This window comes from Calypte anna, chromosome 1 (genome assembly GCF_003957555.1).
Source record: "Calypte anna isolate BGI_N300 chromosome 1, bCalAnn1_v1.p, whole genome shotgun sequence".
Classification (NCBI taxonomy): Eukaryota; Metazoa; Chordata; class Aves; order Apodiformes; family Trochilidae; genus Calypte; species Calypte anna.
Genome location: NC_044244.1, coordinates 146,970,051 through 146,992,713, shown reverse-complemented (window position 1 = coordinate 146,992,713; position 22,663 = coordinate 146,970,051). Strand labels below are relative to the sequence as shown.

General features: G+C 41.0%; 1 protein-coding gene across 2 annotated transcripts in view; it reads left to right on the top strand.

Annotated features, from left to right (window-relative positions):
* FARP1 (FERM, ARH/RhoGEF and pleckstrin domain protein 1) overlaps positions 1-22,663 on the top strand; it is a 216,450-nt gene that overhangs the window by 131,421 nt on the left and 62,366 nt on the right. For both annotated transcript variants that reach the window (XM_030446833.1, XM_030446843.1), the window contains exons 3-5: positions 16,231-16,335; positions 20,872-20,914; positions 22,000-22,078. In XM_030446833.1, the coding sequence (XP_030302693.1) occupies positions 16,231-16,335; positions 20,872-20,914; positions 22,000-22,078 (227 nt within the window). The remainder of the gene's footprint in view (positions 1-16,230; positions 16,336-20,871; positions 20,915-21,999; positions 22,079-22,663) is intronic.

Here is a 22,663-nt window from a genome sequence, read left to right as displayed (position 1 = left end):
ATTTCTGTTTTGGATCACATCCTGATTTCAGCCTCTTCCACTTGTAGGCTACAGCCAGAAAGTAGGGGCAGCCTGGGGCTTTGGGCACGTGCTGTCTCGTGGGGGATCCTGGCTGCTGGCATTTGCTGCATCCTTAAGAGCAGGTATTAGTCCTCTGGGAGACCAAGACTGTGCCTGGGTAAGGTGGTCCCACAGGTGAGAGCCTCACACTTAACCCATCATTCATCATATTGTCACTGAGTAAACCTCACTTTGTTCTTGGAGCAAATTGTCTGTGGTGTAATACTCATAATACATATTGGTTTACTTTTGAAGATTTTTGGTGCCAGCAAAGGTGATGAAATGTAAATTCCAGTGGTGACAGACCTCTGTAAAGCCAGACTTCTCAGCCTGGCTTTAGACTTACTATTTTATTACAAACGTGAAGACTTTTTTTTTTTTCTTGGTGTGAGCTGCGGATGGTTAAAAGCAGAATTGCAGCACTTTGTTGGGTCGCCAGGTCTGCCTGGGGTGTGTGTGGTGGCCAACCTCCTCACCTCCCTCAGAGTGTGCTCCACAGGAGTGCAGAAGTCCTGGGAAGCCCCACAGTGACTGGGAAGCAGCAGCCACTGCCTTCACTCAGCTTCTGTGAACCTCCCATGGAGTTTTGGTGAGCTGGTATGAATTAAAAAGCCAGCAGGGTGCCAGTGGCACATGGCTCCACATATCTTTCATTTTGCAAAGCTGTTCTTCTAGCCAAGACCTTGTTTGGTGTGTGGGAGTAGGCAGGATATCTCAAGCTGTTTGGTACTAAGTAATTTTAGCCTGCATTTTACCAAATATTTACAGTCTAGAAAAGCAAGAGCTGGTGGTAGTGGCTCTTTATTGCCAAATCAGGATTACAGCTCTCCCTGGTTTGTTCACATCTCTTCTTTATCAAGCATTAGGAGACATTCTGATTAAAAATGAGTGAATGGCTGCTAGCAGGTGCAAGCAGAAATCATGGTTCAATGCACTGTGTTCTTCTGTATGCAGAAATTCTTTCCATGTAGAGAGATTTATTATGAGTCAACAGGGTAGTCTTCTCTAAGTAAATGGTGGTGATGAAAGATAATTTCTGAACCTGGTAGAAAGATAGTGTTTCAGTGGAGGTGACTAAAGTATGTGTGTATGACGGCCTAAAATGTCTTTTGAGGATTGTTAAGAATAACAAAAAAAAATTTATAAAAATAGGCAAGGATGGAGGATATCATAATAGGTACAAAAGTGTTTTTCTGTTTAGAAAAAACCCCAAATCTGGAGCAACTTTCTGATGAGCCTGTTAATATAACAGATGATCAGTGTGAAATTTTAAGCAACTTTCTTCTGGCTTTTATCTCAAGATATTTGAGGTATTTAAAGCAGCGAGGATTTTAACAGAAGTGGCTATTAATGTATGAAGTTTATAATAAATTTGCTATATCCTGTTAGAACTGTTCCTAGAAAAAAAATTATGACATCCCTTTCAGTGCTTTGGCAAATCCCATCTCATCAATGCAGTGGTACATTCTCTTAGTTTTATTCCATTTGATTTCTTCTGGGGAGTTTTAAAGCAAATCTAAGGAAGGATTGGGAACACTGCTTTTGTTTTAGTTATCTTCTGAAGTGTTTTCTTGCAGGAGCCAAAAATCTGCTTTAAGTAAACCTGAACCTCTTTATATTGTAAAGTTTTCTCAGTTGTTTTTTGTTGTTTTTTTTTTAAACTTAAATATTGTAAAGAATATGTTTCCACCGTGTTTCAACAAGGTTTTTGTGCCCACTGTAATTACTCTACAAAATAGTGGAGGAAGAGGGGCCAACTCCTAAATGATTCAGATCTCAGGTTGACTGACTTGTAGTCTGGAAGCTCTTATTTCCCCTCTGTTGCTTAGACAGGAATTGAGGAAAATTAATCTTCCAAGCCTTAAGCACCTCAATTAAGTGCTTATAGTTAGGTGGTATTAATTTAGACCTAACCTTTCAATAAGAAGCAAATGATGGAGAATTTTGTTTCTGACAATTTGCTCAGTCCCAGACAGATAATTATTCCATGGCAATTTAGATTGATATTTTCAAGTGACATTTCGGTAATAATCACTTGTAGCATCCAATTTTGTTGTTATGTTGTAAATAAAAGTCTTGCTCTTGCATATGCCAGGAATTAGGAAATTATCTGAATATTAACACTGAATATTAACACACTTAACAATATTAAGGTGCATTTGCAAATGTAAATTTAAAAATAGATGCCTATCACCTTTAAACACATAAGGATTTGGTTTTCATCCCTAAGAAAAAAGGGATCAAAACCTTTTCCTGGTACATGCATAATCCTGAAAGTTAAATGAATTAAAACTGTATTTCTGGAGAAATTCAACCTGGGACACCTAGTAACATTGTGTCAGCCTGCTGTTTGGCTTTTGTAGCACATCTCCAAAGACTTCTCTTTGACTTCCCTTGAACAGAGAACGCGTTTCCCACGAAGCCTGTTGTTGCTGATAAAGCTCCTCTCTATCAAAGTGGTATCAAATACAGCACTGCTCTGCTCTGGCCTTAAGAAAAAGCAGTGGAGTGGCTTGTTTGCCTTTGTAAATCTGCAGTGCCTAAAGATGTATTTTAACAATTCTACCCAAAACTCAGATCACAATAACTAAATCTGTACAGCACATGTTTTTGAACGGGGCATAAAAGAAAGCAGTATTGCATGTTAAAACAAAATAGAAGCCATAAAATTTTTAAGTGACTGTGTTAATGTGCTTGTGATAATAATGTGGTGTTTCTTTCCTTTGATATCTGAAGCCTCTATCTGAGTGACAGAAAGCAGACTGCTTAGGAATCTCCTTAGTTTTAACATTTTGTGTGGTTAAATGAGCAGTGAAGCAGAAGGGTGTGAGCTGTTTCCCTCTGCAATGTTTTGCATGCAGGCAAAGGTAACTCTGTTAGGCACACACACATATATATATGCACAGACACACAAGCAGCACACACGTGTGCAGAAGGAGGGGTAGGAAATCAGGTGAAAGTTGGCTGTCCCAGGTTTAAGGTAGGCAAGAGAAAAGCCTTGCTGGGATTCAGCTGAAGATCCATGAGAGGCTTTTATCCTGGCTCAGCCCACAAGCTGCTAATATGTGCTGCTGAAAACTCCTGTTGGGCTTTCTTCCTCCTCCAGCTCCCTCTACCCCACAGATACAAGCACAAATCCCTTCTTTTCTTGGTTTGCTACAAATGTATAAGCAGATCTCTGCTCTGTCTGCACTGCTTTGCTGTTTAATGCTGGATTCAACATATGGGTCAGTCTCAGGAGCTTTGGATTTCAAAGTGACTGATGGCTCAGTCACTGCTTCTTCACTGCACACCATCACCACTCCTCTGTTTGTGCTCCATGATGACTGCTACACTTCTGTGTTGCTTGCTAATATTTATCTGACCTTTACAATGCACAAGAGCCAGATTAAGCTTTCAGAGGCCTGGGATGATTTAGGGGTGGATTTTGCAAAGCATCTGCTGTATCAGGAGCTGCTGTGAGTTGCAGGCAGGTTGCAAAGAAAGAGCAGGAAAGCTCCTGAGGATCGTTTTGAAAAACTATGTAGCTGTATTAGAAAGGGAAATGGTTATTTTTTATTCTTTCCTTGCAAATGTGACTTGATTACATCATTACAAGGCGCCTTTGGAATCTATTGGTAGAAGCAGCCATTATTGTAACACTCACTACAGCAATTGCCCTTACTCTTCTTGTCAGTCTGGTTTATGTCCCACCAAAGGGACACAGTTACGCACTAAACACAGAGCTTGTAAAAATCCTGCAGTCCTGCAAGTGCATAGACAGTTCTCACTTCTCCTGTGTCTTTACATGTTAAAAGACAGTTCAGACTCCGGTGTATTCAGTCTTAAGGTCTTCTGAGGCTGCTTAGAGAAATGTTGAGTACCTGTCCTCTACATCCATGCTACAAAGCTTGCAGAGCTGTTTTGAGCCTGTCTGGGTGGTGATTTGTCTTGTATGACCAGACAAGAAACTTGGGTATTGAGAACTTGACTGGCAAAAGCCAAGCCAAAACTTCAGCTTCTAAAGTATCTAAAGATGACATAGCCTTTGAGACTTACGTTTTAAAGTTTTTATCTCCTTGAAAACATTTTATGGGTGTGAATTTTACTCATTAGGAATGAACTCAGGACCATCTCTTTCAATTTCTGCCATAAAATCCAGGATTACTCCACACCCAGGCTGCAGTAACTGTCGGGTGCTTCAGCCAAGCTTTTCCTTCCCCAGTTTGCAAGACAAGCTGGTACCAGGTGGATCATACAGAAACCCATAATCCTTTAAATTTCATGCAGGGTTGCCATCCTTACTATGCCTCACTGTTGTGACTGTAGAAGCACTGGATCCAGCTGCCAGCTGAAGGCAAGAGTTTGGATTTAATATGAATACCTTAAAAGTCAGCACCAACCACAGACTGAAGGCTTCATCTAAGGGTTTCCTTTTGAATTATCAACCCAGTTATGAAAATTTCTGTATCCTGTTGCTAAAATGTGCTTTTCTTCCTTTAGTAAAGTAGAAAGTAAGGTACATATAATCCTGGAGAGTGTCAGCTCTTGCTCATAGTCATGTTAAGACGAATGCAGGGCTGAATAAGGATTATCAGAAGCCTTTTCCTGTTAGATTTTAATTTGCTTTAGATTTAGGATATAATACCTTGCTCAAAATTTCTCATTTTCTGTTTTTCTGGACTCAGGGGTTCTTGCATTGAAATTATTTATTTTCTTCAAAGCACTTTACAGGAATAATGACCAAACTAAAAGGTATCCCAATAAAAATAGTAATTAACTACTTTGCATCTCAATTTGGTTTTGTATTTAGTAGCTCCCATATAGTCACAGCATTCTTATGTTTGCAGTTTGCATGCAAGGGTTCTGTTTCCATATTTGATGTTTTAAGGATTGCTTGCCCTTTCATTCTAGTAAAGTGTTTGCTTATGTCTAAACAAAATGAGGAAAAATGAGCAGGCAAATGGGCAAATAAAACAGACCTGAGAAGAAAGTGGTTTGAATAATGAGTGAATGATTTTATTTTCTCCTCAAGCACTACTTAATGTTAAAAAAACCAAACCAAACCAAACAAACAAACAGACAAAACCCCATGAGAACGTCATTAGATGTTTTTTGCCTTGAAACAGAGAGGAGTGGAGAAGTGGGAGGCAAAGGGGGGGGGTGTTGTCACAGATATTGGGGTTTCCATCCTCGATTACGCACTGGCTGCCATGCTGCTGAATTACACTGAAAGCTCTGAATGGTGCCATTATATTCCTTTTCAGAGGTTGTGGGCTATGAAATTCAACCTGAGGTATTTTTAATGAGTGTTCTGAGCCTCAGTTGCAAGAAACAAGGAGCACAGTGTGCTGCTAAGTAGCACCCAGGCCGGGGGTTAAACTCATTCAGTTTTTTTGCTCTCAGGGAAGGAAAGTAATATCAACATTTGGTTGACAGGTATATACTTGCTTCCAGAGTCGAACTTCAGTAAAACAGTTTTCCATAAAGAAAATGTTCTGAAAAATGAGGTTCTATCAGCTTTGCATCAAAGTCCCATCTAGTCACTGAAAACAGGTCTTGAGTGTTTTCCAAAGCCAGTGTCCACAGTGTGCATTCCGGGCTCGTGCTGTGGGCATCCCTGCATTGCAGGATGCTGTGCCCGTAGCTGTCAGGCACATCTCTGTGGGCAGAGGCTCATGGTGGAGGTTCAGCTTATGCCAGATGGGGCCATCTGCCCAGTTAAACCCTCTGAGTGTCAATTAAGCATAGATAATTCAGAGGTAATCTTTGTCACAGAGGTGCCTGCTGACATCCTGGCTCTCCGCTAAGGATTTTGGTGTCGTAGTTGGGATGGCTTTGGGGTGACTCCTTTCCTTCTTGCACCTCTTGGCAAGACGCAGCTTTTCAGGGGGGCTTTTTTAGCACGCACCTAGTTTTAGAAAAGCCATGCAGCACAAGAGCATTGCTGCCTTTCATTTTTCTTAGGCGCTGATTTGCAACGTAGTTTGTTTCCTGTCATGAGGAAAGGCCTGTTTAATGCATCTGCCATGCAAATCACTCCAAGATCTGAAACTCAGAACAGACTGGCTCTGGTTCTTGCAAGTCATCACCATTCAGTGACACGATTCTGAAGCTGGACTATGTTGTGCTGACAATACTCTTCCTAAAGGAAAATAGTCTCTTCCAGCAGAGTTTGGAGAGTGTTTGTCTTGCTAAAAGGAATAAGAATAGTCACAAACCACTCTTGAGTTTTGCTCGTAAAATTAAGCAGGGATGACTCAGCGTTTGCAAGAGCTAATTTAGGGAGTAAGCTGACAGTAGTAAATTTTTTCATTGTTCTTTTAACGTGTCATGTTTCTTGTCCACACTGTGCATCTGAAATGATGTTCAAGGAAAGTAATTCTGTTTTAGTAACAGGGCTCTGGCAAGAATCTCCCGCTGAAGTGTCCAAGAACTGAATGGTTGGTGTGTGAGGTTTTGCAGCCTTACACAGTTATTTAAAAGACTTGCTCTGCCTCTGCTGATTTCCCACAAGTGTTTTACTCCTGTCCAAAGGAAGTTAGCAGGGTAATGGTTGTGCTGCAAGAAACAAGGTTTGGGTTTTGGTCAGGACTAATGAGCTCATACAGAGACCTGCTGTTGCAGTTTGATGGTTTTGGGGGTCAGGGTATTTTGGGGGTCACTGAGATCAACCTTCATATTTCATGTGAGGCCATGCATGCATTCTCATCATTGGGCCAATTTCTTAGAGGTTTGTTTAGTAGACTGCAGTGAAGTTTTTCAGCTTAATTCTTTAGCGGGGGGATCAGATTATCCCTTTCATGTTGGTGAAGTGATTTTTAAGTGCTTATGTGTCAAATGTAGGGGTTTTTTTAATCAATACAGAAAAGCCAAAGTCAGCTGTACTTTCTAAATGAGGTTTAGATGTCAGCCAGGTAAAATGCTATAAGTACAGTTAGAGGAACCAATGAACCATGAAACTAATAATGAAGCATTTTATTAGTACTTTTCGCCATGAATAACATTTCATCATAAACAAATGTGTACTTAGACTACAGTGGCCAAAGACTGAATGTCTTTTGGTCTGTAGTGTTTATGGTGTTTAGCTGATGAGAAGTTCCAGATTTTCTTTGTCATTGATGACAGTGGGATGGATCTGTGAAGTAAACTTTCCTATGGGATTTTTTTCCCCACAGTTACCAGAGGAGCACATTCTCTGGGCTACAAGAGGCTCTGCCTCTTCCCCTTTCTTCTTTACAAAGGGCTCCACAAGCTTTCTGGTGGTTGCCAGACTGCAGAGTTCTGACTCTGCAGAAACAAACTCCAAGTTTGTTTTTTGTCAAGTAGGAGTTAGAGTAAATTAAAGGTAGGAAATAAATTGAGCATTAGAATAAGTTTGCATTTGTAAAAACTTAAAAGAAATCAATTTGTTGGATTGTTACTCCTGAAAATGATAGGTTGGTCTGTGGCATGAAAGGCTCAGCTCTGAAGGTATCCAGCTCATCTTTTTTCCTTTTTTTTAATTTACTCACTTGCATTGTAAGACCATATATAACATGGTGTGGGTTGTATTTGCCCATTAAGTTACAAAGCTATGATTTTATGAGCCAACTGAAAAGGTACAAAGCAGAGCCTCTAATTCCAGTAGCTTTACTGTACTGTAATTTATGAGATTTACCATCACAAGCAACTTACTGTAGCTGAATTATGTAGTACTCTGACTCTGTGGTAAGAAAAAGTTTAACTTAAGATAGCCTCATCATAATACTTTACATTAACCCTCTTAGATAATACTTTTCTTTTTCCTTCCACACTATTTAACTATTAAAGAATGTTATTTAGTTATTTCCTTTTCTGATTAGTAGTTAATTTTCACCTGAAGTTTACTTTTGGCTATTTCTAGTAAAGATGATTTGGAGTGCTTGAATAGAGTTTAAACTCCAGTTAGAGCAATCCTTCTCCTTTTGCCTATTCTAGAAAATATTTTTACATGAGCCAGCTTGTTGTGCTCAGAAATCGAAGAGCATGGTTACAACAACAAATCTGTATGTTCAAATGTAGAAAATGTTTCTTTTGGAGAAGGTGCTAGAAAAGCAATGAATGAGGTGATTATTAAATCCTTCTCTTCATATTTTTGCTTTGGTAATTTTTTTTGCAGTGATCATTTTAGGTTATAAATCACATATATAAAGAAGCCATTTTTGAAGTCTTGTTTGTCATAGCTGTTAGGTGAGAGAGGTGAGCTGTTAGGTAACTTTGCTGTTGCAGGTTTTTTTCAAGGGCTGGTCACACCTGAAGTAAAAAATCAATCTTACTTTATCTTACAATCACGCAGTTTAAAAAAGATGCCAGCACCAGCAGAATCATCTGAAGGGTAAAACTGTACATCAGACACCAGGAAAGGCAAGGGCTGGCATTAAAAGGGAATACAGCTTATGCAGTGAGTGTCAAGTGGGAAAGCAGTCCACTAAGTCCACTTGAAAGAAAGGAGGACTAAATAGCCTTATTGTACACACACAGCAGATGATCAATCGCCTGTTTTTAAGGCACTGTAAGAGACTTACTCTGTTTCTGCATTTGGCCTCAATCCTGCCTTTGATGGTCTCTGCAAAAACTTGTGGGATACGTGCCAGGACTGGAGCCTTCAACGACATTCAGATGGAAAATATCTTAAAAGGAATGAGGTGCCTTGAGGTTATCGTGAAAATTTGCCTCTTCCACACCCTCTCTCCAAAGGGGGTGGATACCTGGTGGCTGTGCATGGGGTGGGGATCTGCACACTGGGAAGCAGTGTTGGGAATGGGTGGCTGCTCTCTTTAAAGGTGTCACTTCTCCTCTTTGCTTTGACCTGGTATGCAGGGGTGATGCATCACACTTCTTCAGCTCTTCCTAACTACCCAGCCTAAGCTGAACAGCCAAGTCAAAACCAGTAACCCCAGGTGTAAGGACTATCTTTACATTCTGAAGCTATTTTTACAGTCATCTAATCCCTCCTGTGGGATTAACACCTACACTTTGAGAGGCAGGAGAGGAGGAGGGCAGAGGGTCTCCAAGTGTCTTGGCAGTGTCAGGTCCAGAGGAACAGCACTCAGACCAGTGCTTATTGCTTTTAATCCCACCTTTGAGCACTAGACTTTTGCTAAATATGAATCGTGTATTTCTCTTTAAGACAGAAAGAAAAGTTCTTTAAAACACAAAATCTGACTTTGAATGCTGGCAGCATTGTTCTCCTGTGTGTAGTTTTCAAGCCTCCTTTGAAGCATAGATTTCTGGCAGGGTTAGTTGTTTAAGAATCCTGTTGCTGCATCTCATCTTTGAGGTTATTTTTATACATTTTGCTTACCTTCCTTTCAGAGCTGTATATCCACGCATATTTTTTAAGTGCTTTGAGTAACTGAGATAATTCACGGTGCTAAGAATATGAGGTTGTTATTTTCAGTATTGATGATGACTCTATATCTGTTCAGAAATATGATAACACTGGGTGAAGTTTTCACTATCATTTCAGTGCAGTTTTCAGTTTTTTAACTGTATAACATTAATTTGGGAATCAGACTGATCTGATGTACAGAGGGTTTTTAGGGTCATTTCCTACATGAGAACAAATCTAATTTTAAATTTTGTAAAATATAATATAATATTTAAATATTTTTACAAATTTTCATATCTAATTTTTGAGCACTCAAAATGTGACAGGAACAAGACCCTAATAGAGGAAATGTCTGCCTTTATGTTGTGGCAGATGTGAGTGAGCACTGTACCTTTTTCTTTTAAGTGAACACAAAGGAGTCAGATACTACTAATGCATAAGCAAGTGTGATTAAAACAAAACAAAACAAACCCTCTTTTTTATCTACTTGTAGCAGTTTTTATGAAGAAGGAAAACAGAATAGTCTTTGCTGCTACGTGAAGCTATCTTACTTTGACCAAAATGCTGATGGGACTTATTTTTCAGATGTTCCAAAGAAAGTGCTTATTTTATTTTTGAGTTTTGGTTGTAGGTTGGTTGGTTTGGCTTTGTTGGTTGATTTTTTTTTTAACCTGGTGTTACTGCTTAGTGATGTAAAAACAAAGAAACAAAGCCCTTTCAATTAGAGATGTGTTCAAGTCTGCGATTAGATAAAAAATGCTAAAATCACTATTTGATCCTAAATAGACTCTTTTTCTTTGGTAGATGGCAAGAGAAATAATTGCTAAATTACCTGAGGGTGTGAGGGAATGTGTCCAAACCCACTTCTTTTAAACTCCTGGATATTTTCCAGATAGTGCTATGCACTTTCTTTTTTTAAAAGAAAAAAATAAATCTGCGTTGCAGTCTGTGCCAAAGAATGATCTAAAACAAGCATGAAGGGGGAGATTTTTTTTAATCATTGGCAATTGCTTGAACATTCTGATGAGCCTATTAAACTATCGCTGGAAGATCATATTGAACCTAGTGTTTTGGGTTTTAGTGGAAGAGGAGAGAGGTTGAATTGAGTAGGACTGAAATAATGAGCAAACAGCAAATGCTGAATGTGTGAATCTGGCTGCTTTAACTGGGTACCTTCATAGCTTGCAGTTAAATGTGCCAGTACACATTATTCATCGTTTAGAACTTAGTAGCCTGATGTTCCCTGAAAATGTAAAGTGACTTTTAAAATGTGATTTCCCAGAGCTAAATGAAAGGCCAGTTCAAAATGCATTAAGCAGTGAGGATGTGTAGCTGGAATTCAGCAAGCTTCTTTTCACCACAATAAATTTCTAATATTATCTTAGACTAACTAAATACCACATCAAGAGAGTAGTAATAATTTCCTGGTCTCAGTGCAGAGGGAATTCACCTCATGTAAAATGAATCTTGTAACACAGGTGTCTGGGTTCCTTGTCATCAGGAGTCAAATAGTACAACTGTATTGCTAAGGAAAAGTTCATCGCCAATGTGCTCAGATGGCTATTCTGGAGTAGGAAGCTGCAGCATTTCTTCATTGACTGTACAAGAGTCTGGATGACAACAACAGGACCAGGGGACTGCCCTGCTGCCCTGCTATCCAGCTTCTGCTTCCCAGCTCCTGGGTGTTCCATGTGACCTTCCTTTAGTTTTATTCCATCAGTGTACAGTGCCCTCCTGTTTCCTTTCCCTCACTACTGTACAGCACAGCATCCATGGTAGCAACCAGTCTGCAGGTATAGTTTTGCCACCAGCTTTCATTTTGCCACCAGCTTTCATTTCATTTGCCACCAACTTTCATTTTGCCACCAGCATCCAAGTCAATATCCCATTTGCATTCCTTTTCCTTATCCTTTGATCTTCACCTTCAGGGCAGTTTTTTCCCTCCCTGGTTCAAGTTCTCGTTCAGTGATGCTTGGGGAGAGCAGGAGATAGGTCTCACAGCTCTCTTTTCTCATGTTCTTTATCTTTGTCTTCCTTCATCATAGAATGGTTGGGGTTGGAAGGGACTTTTAAGATCATCTACTTCCAAACACCCTGCATGGGCAGGGACACCTTCCACTAGATCAGGTTTCTCAAAGCTCTATCCAACCTGGCCTTGAACACTTCCCAGGGATGAGACATTCCTAGCCTTCCTGGGAAATCTGTTTCAGCGTCTCACCACCCTCACCCTAAAGAATTTCTTCCTAATGTCTAACCTAAATCTATGCTTTTCCAGTTTAAAGCCATTACCTCTTGTCCTATCACTATACTCCCTTATAAGCGGTTCCTCCCCAGCTTTCCTGTAGGCCCCCTCTAGGAAGGCCACTATAAGGCCTCCCCAGAGCCATCTCCAGGCTGAACAACTCCAACTCTCCAATTGCCCTCACAGGAGAGGTGCTTCAGCCCTCTGATCATCTTTGTGGCTCTCTTCTGGACTCACACCAACAGCTCCATGTCCCTTCTATGTTGAGGTCTCCAGAACTGGACACAGTACTCCAGGTGGGGTCTTACAAGAGCAGGGTAAAGGGGGAGAATCACCTCCCTTGACCTGCTAGCCACACTTCTTTTCATAGAATCATAGAATCAGCTGGATTGGAAAGGACCTCAGAGATCATCAAGTCCAGTCCTTGATCCACTACGGCCATGGTTACCAGACCATGGCACTGAGTGCCACATCCAGTCTCTTTTTAAATATCTCCAGGGATGGAGAATCCACTACTTCCCAGGGCAGCCCATTCCAATGCCTGATCACCCTCTCCGTAAAGAAATTCTTTCTAATGTCCAACCTAAACCTCCCCCAGCACAACTTAAGACCGTGCCCTCTTGTCTTGCTGAGAGTTGCCTGGGAGAAGAGCCCAACCCCCCCCTGGCTACAACCTCCTTTCAGGGAGTTGTAGAGAGTGATGAGGTCTCCCCTGAGCCTCCTCTTCTTCAGGCTGAACACCCCCAGCTCCCTCAGCCTCTCCTCATAGGACTTGTGCTCGAGTCCCTTCACCAGCCTGGTTGCCCTCCTTTAGACCTGCTCCAGGACCTCAATCTCCTTCCTGAACTGCGGGGCCCAGAACTGGACACAGAACTCAAGCTGTGGCTTCACCAGCACTGAGTACAGGGGCAGAATCACTTCCTTGGACCTGCTGGCCACACTGTTCCTGATACAGGCCAGAATGCAACCACTCACTGTCAGCTCATGTTGAGCTTCTCATCAACCAACACCCTCAAATCTCTCTCCTCAGTGCTGTTCTCTGCCCAGCCTGTATTTGTGCTTGGGATTGTCCTGACCCAAGTGCAGGACCTTGTACTTGGCTTGTTGAACTTCATGGAGCTGGCATGGGCTCACCTCTGAAGCCTTTCCAGGTCCTCTGGATGGGCCTCCCTTCCCTCCAGAGTGTCTCATCTCAGTGCATGAGGGTTCTGTGACGGTCATATAATGGGCCCCTGTGGTGCAGACCCACGCTGGCATGGAGCAGAGAAAGTGCCCACGCTGTGGGACATGGGTGCAGCCACAGGGCTGAGGGACAAGAGCCAATGAAGCTTTCCTCGTGCTTGCTGTCTGAGGCATGGCAGCAGGGCCATGCTTGATGGTTGGGAAATGCCTTCCAAGTTCTGAGGAAAACCTGTGTTGCCCCATAGGCCTTGTAACCCTGTTCAAGTCAGACAGGGCTGATGGCTACAGCTGATGTCACTGGTGTGGTGCATTCCCCATTCCTTAATGCTTCCTCTGTCAGCTTGTGCTTGCTATGACCTGAGTGACTGCTGGCTTTCTTCCATACCCAGTGGTCTGAGATTTTAATTTATTGTTTTTAAATTTTAAATTAGTAGAGATATCATGGAAATGTACTGAATCAGCATCTCTGTGAGGCCAGAGAGTTTCTGCTTTTGTGGAAGTTGTACCTCTCCTTCTGGTCTTGCCAGGCCAGAGTGTCTTTAGGCTCTAAAGCTCATTGGATTTTATAATTACAGTGTTTCCCTTGAATAAACTGTCAGATTTTATTTTGAGGTAGACTGATCAAGGCTAAAATGAGTTTAGAATAATAGTCTTATTTACAAATACTTCAGATAGAAGTATTTCATGTTGCCGAGGCACACTCTAGAGAAAATTGTAAGTGACATAAAGGCTACAAAACTGCTGTTCCATTGCCTAAATGTATATAAGAAAACAACTTTATGGAAATACTCAGCAGGTTTTAATCATCTGCTTTTACTCATGGTCTGAGCTCAGACTGGCTTCCTCTCCTCAGCTATCCTTGGACGGTGTGGAGGCTCTTGGTCTTCTTTTCCTGTTGATCAAAAATCTCCGCCTCCCAAAGGATTTTTTTTTTTTTTTTTTTTCCCCAGGAGAAACAATCAAATTTGGTCTCTGTCAGATAAGAGTCCATCAGGTCCATTAGTAAGATGTATACATTCAGTCACATTTCCATCTTTCTGGTTGTGTGCATGGATGAAAGCAAATATCCTCTGCCTCTTGCTGTGAGGGTGGTTGCCAAGCACATCCTTCTGCTCCCTGGTTACCCCAGCCAAACTGTGCAGTCCTGAAACTCATCAGGGAGCAGAAGCATTTTGCCTAAAGTTTCTAAATAATTTCTGGTGGGTTTTCAGAACAGTAAACTAGTATCATTATTACCCTCAACCTAATGGCTTTTTAATATTATTCTGTTGCCTTCAATGAAATGCACTTGCTAGGAAGCTCTTTCAATAAGAGATGACACAAGATTGGATGTGCCTCCATGCAGTGATGTATGGAGTGGAGAAGGTGGGAATCTTTCTCTTAGAACTGACACATGAGGCACAATGGTCAGAGCAGGTGGGCTGTGGTCACTGGGGTTGCTTTGAGTCTAATGGAGCTGGAGAACATGAGATGAGTGTATTCAAATGCATTGGCACTCTAGAGTTATTTGGGATGGTATTGCATCAGATAAAAAGTGCACAGTGTAGAAAAATAGATGTCGGGTTTTTTTCCTTGCCTTCTCTGTATCCTCTTCTGCGGCATTTTGGTTTGAATTACTTTTTGATGAATGCTTCAAATAATCAGTAATACTATCTGCAATTGTTCTTAATCTGTTTTCTGACAGAATTCCTGAGGCTAATGTTTGCTGCAGTGAACATTAACAAACAGTTAATAAAATAACCTAAATGAATATTGTTTCCTCATTGCATAGGTCTGTTAGAGGCAGAGGGAGTGTGCTGGGCAAAAACCTGCTCAGCAAGTTCTTGGGGAGGTGAGGTTTTCCTTTCCAGCTTTCAAAACCTGCCAGCATTGAAGGCTTCAGTTGCTGTGACCTGCATCACTGGGGTGACAGCACAGCTGTGGTGGCACATGTATCCTGTGCCTTCCCTAGAAAAACATGATCCTTTTAATTTCTCTGGTGTAAGCTTCTCTACTGGCTGTTTACTTTTCACAGTTCATGTTAGACAAGGTTAGATAAATTGCCTTTGGAAAGATGCTCTGTACTTTGGTTTGTGGCTGGAAACCAGGTATTGTCGTAAGTGGAGCAAACCTGGGGATCTGTGTTTTGTTTTGTTTTAATATCCCAGTGAAATAGTGCCCAAACTCTGCAGTGATACATCTGGGAGGAGGTGGGACTGGGCAACTGCCCACTTGCAGATAGCCTATGGGTATGGGCACTGCCTGGAGATGCAGGGACCTGGGCTCAGGCTTGGGTTTGAGCCAGGTCAGCCAGACTGGCCACCTTTAGTGGTTTTCTTCACTCGGTTACTGCTGGTATATATTGGTCTAGTAATTATTTACTGGGCAGAAAGGAAAAGGGCAAATCTGTAGGTTGAGTGCAAGGGCACTTGTCGGGGTGTGATGGGTCTCTTGTAACCATGGAGTCTGTGCAGTTTAATGTGTTGTTATTTGTGCTGAAGTGAGTGGAGATCTGTGTTTTAGGCTCTCTTGAGTTAAAATAGGTGAATTTGTCCAAAGACCAAAAATAACTGTATTTCTGTGATTGGAATTTTTATGCAGAAACAGTGGGTTATTTTGCTCAAGACTTGCTAGGGAGCTGTAATTTGCAGTATTTGCTGCAGGTGTGGATTTAACTGCCATGTTGATGAGGAGTCCTTACAATCAGCAAAGCAGAGGCTCTGGGAGCTAGTACAGAGCAAGAATAACTGGTCTTTATAGAAGGAAGACTTTCAGTCTGTGGAAGGAAATGCTTCCTCTTGAGTTGAAATTCCTCTACAAATCTGTTTGGGTAGTGCAGATGGGCCTTGACCAGCCCCAGTGCCTCACAACAGGAGGGTTGGGATAAGCTAGTGTGAAATCAGAGCTCAGGACTTGAGCCTGTTGCCTGTGAAGTGGTGTCCACTTGAACCTTTGGATTTTGTATGGCAGATCTGTCGTTGAATATTTGATTTTAGTGTGTTGCACACAGGTGTACGTAGCACCACCTGACATGACTGGCAGGACCCACAGGATGAATGACTCTCTTCTGAAATTTACAGTAGGAATATAGCCTAGAGACTGATGTCTCACTGCATTGCACATTTACGTGGCAGACATAAGGAAACTAGATCCCAAGTCCCCTTCTTCTACCTCTTATATTTCAATTCATTTTTCTTAGAAATAAAAGTGCAGTTAAGACAGATTCTTAGCTGTCATCCAGGGATGGATGAATATTTTCCATAGCTTTAAAACCTGTGTATTATTATCAGCTGCCCTGTGGCTACGGTTGGAACATCCACTGATTTTGTAAACTGTTTTGACAGTGTTATTTCTTGGACAATTTCTTAGGATAGTGATTTTTTTGTCAGTAATTAAAAGCATATTTGTAACCTTAGGCTTTGTTTTCTTCTTACAGCAAAGAGCTCCAGGGAAGGTTTTGCACGATGCTGTTTGCAACCACCTGAACCTTGTCGAAGGCGACTATTTTGGCCTTGAATTTCCAGATCATAAAAAGATGATGGTATGTATATATAAGGATTAATTTTCAGCTGGTTTTAATCTACATACACACTGTATTCTCTCCTTCTGCTCCTTACTTATAGGGTATGTTTAAACATTAATCTTCAAAAGGAAAAAAGGACTCTCTTAAAAAAATGTTCTTGCCTGCTGGAGCTGTAGAAATGTTTTTAAAACCTGATTACTACTGTCAGATTTCATCTGTGTTGAAAGTAACAGCCAATTCAGACACAAGGTGGAAAAGCACTTTGTCTTTATCAGTCACAGTAGAGAAGCCAAAGGCTGAACTGTTTCAGACTCTCAACTGTGATTCTACAGTCCTTAATCTGGACCGTGGAAATAACCTTTCTCTGCAATGATTGTGACACAGTTCCTTGAAAAACATTGTGGGTCAAGCAAGTGGATAGATAAAATATAACAATAATAAAAAGAAAGTAAAAGCCAAAAAAACTAGCTAAACTGATGAAAGTCCTGTCTGGGGAGTTGTGTGTCACAGGCAGGTGTGCAGGTCTTGACACTTGGGATCTGAGAACAGCTGCCCACAGCATTCAGGCATTGCACTAATACTTCTAGGGTAGAAATAATATCCTGTGGCAAAGAAAGCCAAAGACTAATGACTTTTCAGTCACTAATGGCTTTGTTTCTGAAGTTTGTTTTGCTTTAGACTTACTGTATGACTTACTGGTGTGTGTGCTTGTTATCTGGATTGTTTGACCAGTACATTCTGGTGTATACTGGATCTTGTCTTCTAGTAAATTCTGCACCAGTAATTTGGCTGACCTAAAGGAGATGACTTTGGCCAATTAGAAAAAGAAACATTTCTGTCCATCTAGATAGGGTTTATGTAAGGAACAATATTTCTCAACAAAAGAGAATTTACCAACTGCTGCAGTAATCTGTTGTCATGCTTTAGTGCAGTCTTACATAGATGCTGAAATTGAACTCTAGTGGTCATAATGTTTAAGGCTAATTGTAAATAAAGAGGAGGGGGGTTTTAATGGACATTGATCTTTAAAAGTCATCTGCTTCATGCTTTACATTTCATGTAAATCTTCCAGATTTACATGAAATATTGTTAGTTTTGTATTTGGCCAGGTTTGCTTGGCTAATGCTTTAGGTTACTTGAAAGCTTAACATAACTCTTCAAAACAGTGCAACTGTGCAATGCTATTACAGCAGAGGGTCCGTGTAGCCATGTTAGTAATGACATACTGACATTCCTGGTGTAATATGTAAAGCTAAAAGGAATCCTAATGTCTTGTGTGTGTACAGTTGCCTTTTAGTCCTCTAGAAAACAGAGGCCATTTGATAGATATTCTCTACTTCACAGGTCATTAAGTTTCAAATAGATGACTCTCTGTGTTCTGATCAGGGACCTGAAGTAAACTGAGAGTTTTCAGTCTCATGAAAAAGAAGTGGTTTATTTGCTTGAGGTAGAACACAGGAGGGATTGAGGCACTGCCAGTGCCTGAGGCCCTGGAATTGACTGTCTGGAAGTATGTCCAGACAATCACAGTGGGGGAGAGAGGTCTCTGTTGAAGAGGAAGGCAGAGAAAACCTCTTCAGGCTGCTGCTGGTTTGACCTGAGGGAAAATGCCTCCATGCATTGAGCATGGTGACTAACACGGTCCCTTCTCTTGCTAAAGGAAATATTAGCCAAGTATCTGAGAGTGCCAGTCCATGTCCCTGCTGGATGTTCCAATTTTTGCTTCTGAAAAAGAGGGAGATCCCTGAGTCTTGCCCACATCTATTCAGCTGTGCCTCAAGATTGGTGATATTTAATGGAAGTCACACCTTTGACCAGCTAAAAGCAGCTCACAGACACTGAGGCGGGACATTTCGTTACGGATTGTTTCAGTGTGGACCAGTGCTCTGAGAGTAACATTTACACTGAAATTATAGTAACCAATGTCTATGATCACAGAAATTACAGAAAGTTAGAGGTTGGAAGAGACCTTGAAAAATCACGGAGTCCAACCCCGCCTTGCCAGAGCAGAGTCACCTACAGGAGGTCACACAGTGCTGCATCCAGGTGGGCTTTGAATGTCTCCAGAGAAGGAGACTGCACAACCCCTTGGGCAGCCTGTGCCAGTGCTCTGTCACCCTCCCTGTGAAAAAGATTTTCCTTATATTTATCAGGGACCTCCCATGCTCAAGCTTGTACCCATTAACTCTTGTCCTGCCATTGGGCATATCTGAGAAGAGCATGCAGTTGAGGGCAGTGTTACTGTGAGATTTAAAACCTAAGCTTCATAATGGCCTTAATTTAGAACTCAAACATTATGCAGATTTTTTAAAATTGCAGTTAATGGTGTGTTTGAGAAATAAAACACACATCTGTATTTTACATTCACATAATCTGAAGAGAATGAGTTGCTTTTTCCAGTGTAGAGTGCAATATAAAAGGAAAAATAAATATTTGGAGCGTATTTGTTTGGATGTAATCATGTGAACGTGAAGTCATATACTCACAGTTCAGCTGTGTTTGTTTCAACATGCAAGGCTCCAGACCTCATATCTGATGCATTGGCAGTTTTAATGCCAAGATGCCTGGCTGCTGTGTATGTTTGAGTGTGCCATGCTTGTAGAAGAGAAGATCTGCAGAGGAGATGGACGTGGAGGGTCTGAGGGCTGTGCTTCCTGCTGGGACAAGGAGAAACAGGGCTCTGTTGCCAAGCCTGGAGTTTCACTGAGTTTCATCACACTTGATGTCCGCCCCAGTTTTCCAGCTGTTGAAATCTGGTCACTATCATGGAATGCCAGACTTTGCATAAAAAATAAATATTCCAGCCTTTGTAGTTCTGGATAAAATTGAAAACATGACTCTTAATTGAATCCATACATTATTTTCCATTCCTGGTTTATAAATCAGCCTCTGATTGGCTGTGTTTAGGTACAGCGTGGAAGTTCTGTGATGCAGAAATTTTGATTTCTTGGGTTTGGTGATCATGGTGAGGTCTTCATTTTGCCCCACCTTGCTCCCTACATGAATTTCTATTATCCAGCAGTCTGTCTGGTCAAGGATATTGTAACTTGTTTGTAGGATGATGGTGAAACGGTGAAAGGAATGACACACTTGCATGCCCCTGCTACATCATAAACTGCCTTTGGACGTAGGGAGAGGTTTTTTATTAATTTTTGTGTGTCAAGTAAGATACATTGTTCTCATATGCTTATAAATCAGCTGTTTCATATTCAAGATTATTTTTTTCCCACTAAACCTGGCAAAGACCATTATTGCAAATTATATACATGACAAACAAAACAGTTTTAAGTTACTGGAATGCCAAATAGTGTCAGAACCGCTTTAATGGGCAATAAGCACTGTGTTCCTATTCTTGAATGACCATGTTTCTTTAGTCCTTCCAAAAACAAACAAAAAAGTTTCATAGTCTGAGTGAAAAAAAAAAAAAAAGTCCATTGAGATAAATTTGTGAGTAGGAAGGGGCAGGAATGTGAGAGCTTTATTAACCAGAGAGCTTTACTAACCAGAAGCACTCATATTAGTAACAATGAAAATAGCAAGCAGCACTGGAACACTTATAGTAGCAATGCTGGCCTGTTTCTCTCTGGCTTCTCAGGTGATTTTCTAAAATGGCTATTTGCTACTATGCAGTCTCTGCATAATCTAAAGTCATTAAAGGTCAAAGGTGTATTAATTTCATTACATATTCTCTTCCCAGAGGAAGACTTGGTTAACTTGGTTCATTAATGGCTTTAAGCTTTAGTGATGGTTGTAGGATGTTCCTTCACAAACTTCAGACATCTCCAATGGAGGGTTTGTGTAATTTAGTGAGATAACAAAACACAGATCTTGGCTGTAGTTAGTTACCAGCTGAGGGCTGTGAGCTGGTGCACTTCTCCAGGCTCTTCAAGTCACTTGGCTTTTACCTTCAGTATGATTGTTCCTCAGCTTTCCATAATATTTTGCTTAGGCCCCTCTGCCTGAGGCTGAAGAATGGGCATTTAGTCCCTGAAAAATCTATTTCCACACAGTTTCTGTGTTGAAAGCTGAAGGAAAGACTCACATGCTGTCCTGAAAAATGGGTTGTTTAAAACCAGGTTAAAGTAAACTATATGCAGAAGTTATGATGCCACCAATTAAGAAAGCTTAGGTCTGAACTTCCCAGATTTTTGGAAGGAGAAAATATTACACAGGATGACCACAAAAACAGCATAGGACTGGGTTTTTTTCTGAACTCCTTATTTCAATTTTTCTTTCCACAAAATGAATGGTTCCTGACCACATGTGCTGTGATTGTTTGTATCTGAGACAGCTGAGGGGGAGATTTCCTCCCTGTTCTTCAGCTCTCTGAATCCATACTACATCAAAAGCTGTGCCATGGTGACAGCCCATTAACAGTGTTGTTTCCTGAATGTCTTCCAGAGTGTTGGGGGGGAAAATCCACTACATTATAATTAGGGAGAGCGTGATGACCACAATGAAAATATAAGTGAATTAAAATTTAAGTAGTACAATGCCAAATGCTCCTTTGTGAGCAAAGAAATTAACACCACTTTTTTGTTTGTTTGTTTTCAGGTGTGGCTTGATCTTCTGAAGCCTGTTATGAAACAGATTAGAAGTACGTACTTCCTTGCTGTCATTTATTTTGTCAGTCTGAGAGTACTTGAGTAAATGAATATTCTGTCAATTGGTATCCTCATCTTCTCACCTTTCTGTACTGAACTTTGGATAATTTTTTATTTCTGTTCTGTCCTTAAAAGCTGTACTGTGCATGCTGTGAAATTATGTTACATGAACATATGAAGGAGCTGGCCCAGGAGACACAAGTTTAGTCAGTCGCTAGAAGATGCAGGGGTGTCAATGAAGGAAAGAGTTTACTAGAGGAAAAAAAGCATGTAGTAAAAGAAGGATTAAAGGAAGTGTATTGCCAAAAGGTAACAGTTACCAGGATAAAACAAAAAGAACAGGAACATATTCTTGTTGGGAAGGAGCTAGCAAATATGTTGCAGATCTCTGGGACGTTGTTGTGGAACTTGGAACTATCTGAGATCAAGAGGAGAGCACAGTTGGGTTGAGGGCATCAGGGAAAGTTATGATGGATGTCAGGCTCCAAAAGTAGTTTATAAATAGCTATTAGCCCTGTAAAGAGTAGAAGTGAACAGGAAAGATTCTGGTGCTTTTGTTTCTTTGTGAGCAAAGTTTTAAATTTACTGAGATTTGCCATTTTAGATTAAGTTTTCCTGGGTGCCTCTCTGGTCATTGTGGTCTGAGTGTATGCTCTGGCATCTCTCCATCTCATGAGAGAGAGATGCATTGCTCCTTTTGTTGATGGTCATACTTCTAAGAGTTGGAACAACAAATGTGCTGCGGTTAAAACAAATAGTAATTTGCTAGGAGACTTTTAAAAAAAGTGTATTTTAACTCCCTTCTGTTCTAAAGCAAGGAAGATAGACATACATGATACATTTTACTGGATAAACTGATGTAATTACTAAAACCAGATTTGGTTCTGTCAGAGTTACTCTACTATTATGTGTAAATTTTGTTGTGCAATCTGTAAATAACTTGAATACTTACTTGACTGCAGGAGATTAGAATGTATATATGCTCTGCAGGTTCCATCATTCCTCATACATCATCTGAGTAATAAAATTTGGCAAGCATGTTACTGATGGTCCCTAATTTCTTTTGACATTTCCCCAGGACCGAAGCATGTCATTGTAAAATTTGTGGTAAAATTTTTCCCACCTGACCACACTCAGCTGCAGGAGGAACTGACAAGGTTAGTAGCTACATGATTTTATTTTTTTTTTTTTTAATTTTATTAAATTTCTGGTGGGCAGAGGTGAGAATGTAGAATTTGAGATGATTGGATGAATATCAATGGTTGCCTCTTAGCATTAGCTTGATGTTATTTGCCCCAGTCTTGAATGCACCTGAAAAATAGCCCCTAAGGTTCTGTTGCAGTCTGTGCTGGGAAGTTCCTTGGATTTGTGGCCCTGGGAGAGCTTTCCTCACCCCAAGAGCAGGCAATTTGTCAACAGAGTTGTCCAAGCCCCTTTGGCAGTGGTGTTGGAAGGGACCTGACTAAGGTATGAATTGGTGTCCTGGGGCCCTCCTCTGCTGAGGGACAGGTGCCAGTCTGCCCCCACACTTAGGAAAGAGTTGTTTGGAAAGAATTGCCAAACTGCAGCATCTAGGGGACCCTATGCATATAGCAAATGAGAAGGACAGAGGTTTGCATGGGTGGAAGTTTGACTTCAGAGATGGAGAAATGGAAAGCAGGGGGAATAAAATGAAAAGAGGAAGGTGGAGAAAGACACGTAGGCAGACAGGGTACATTAAAGGTGTGTTCATTTTCAGCGCA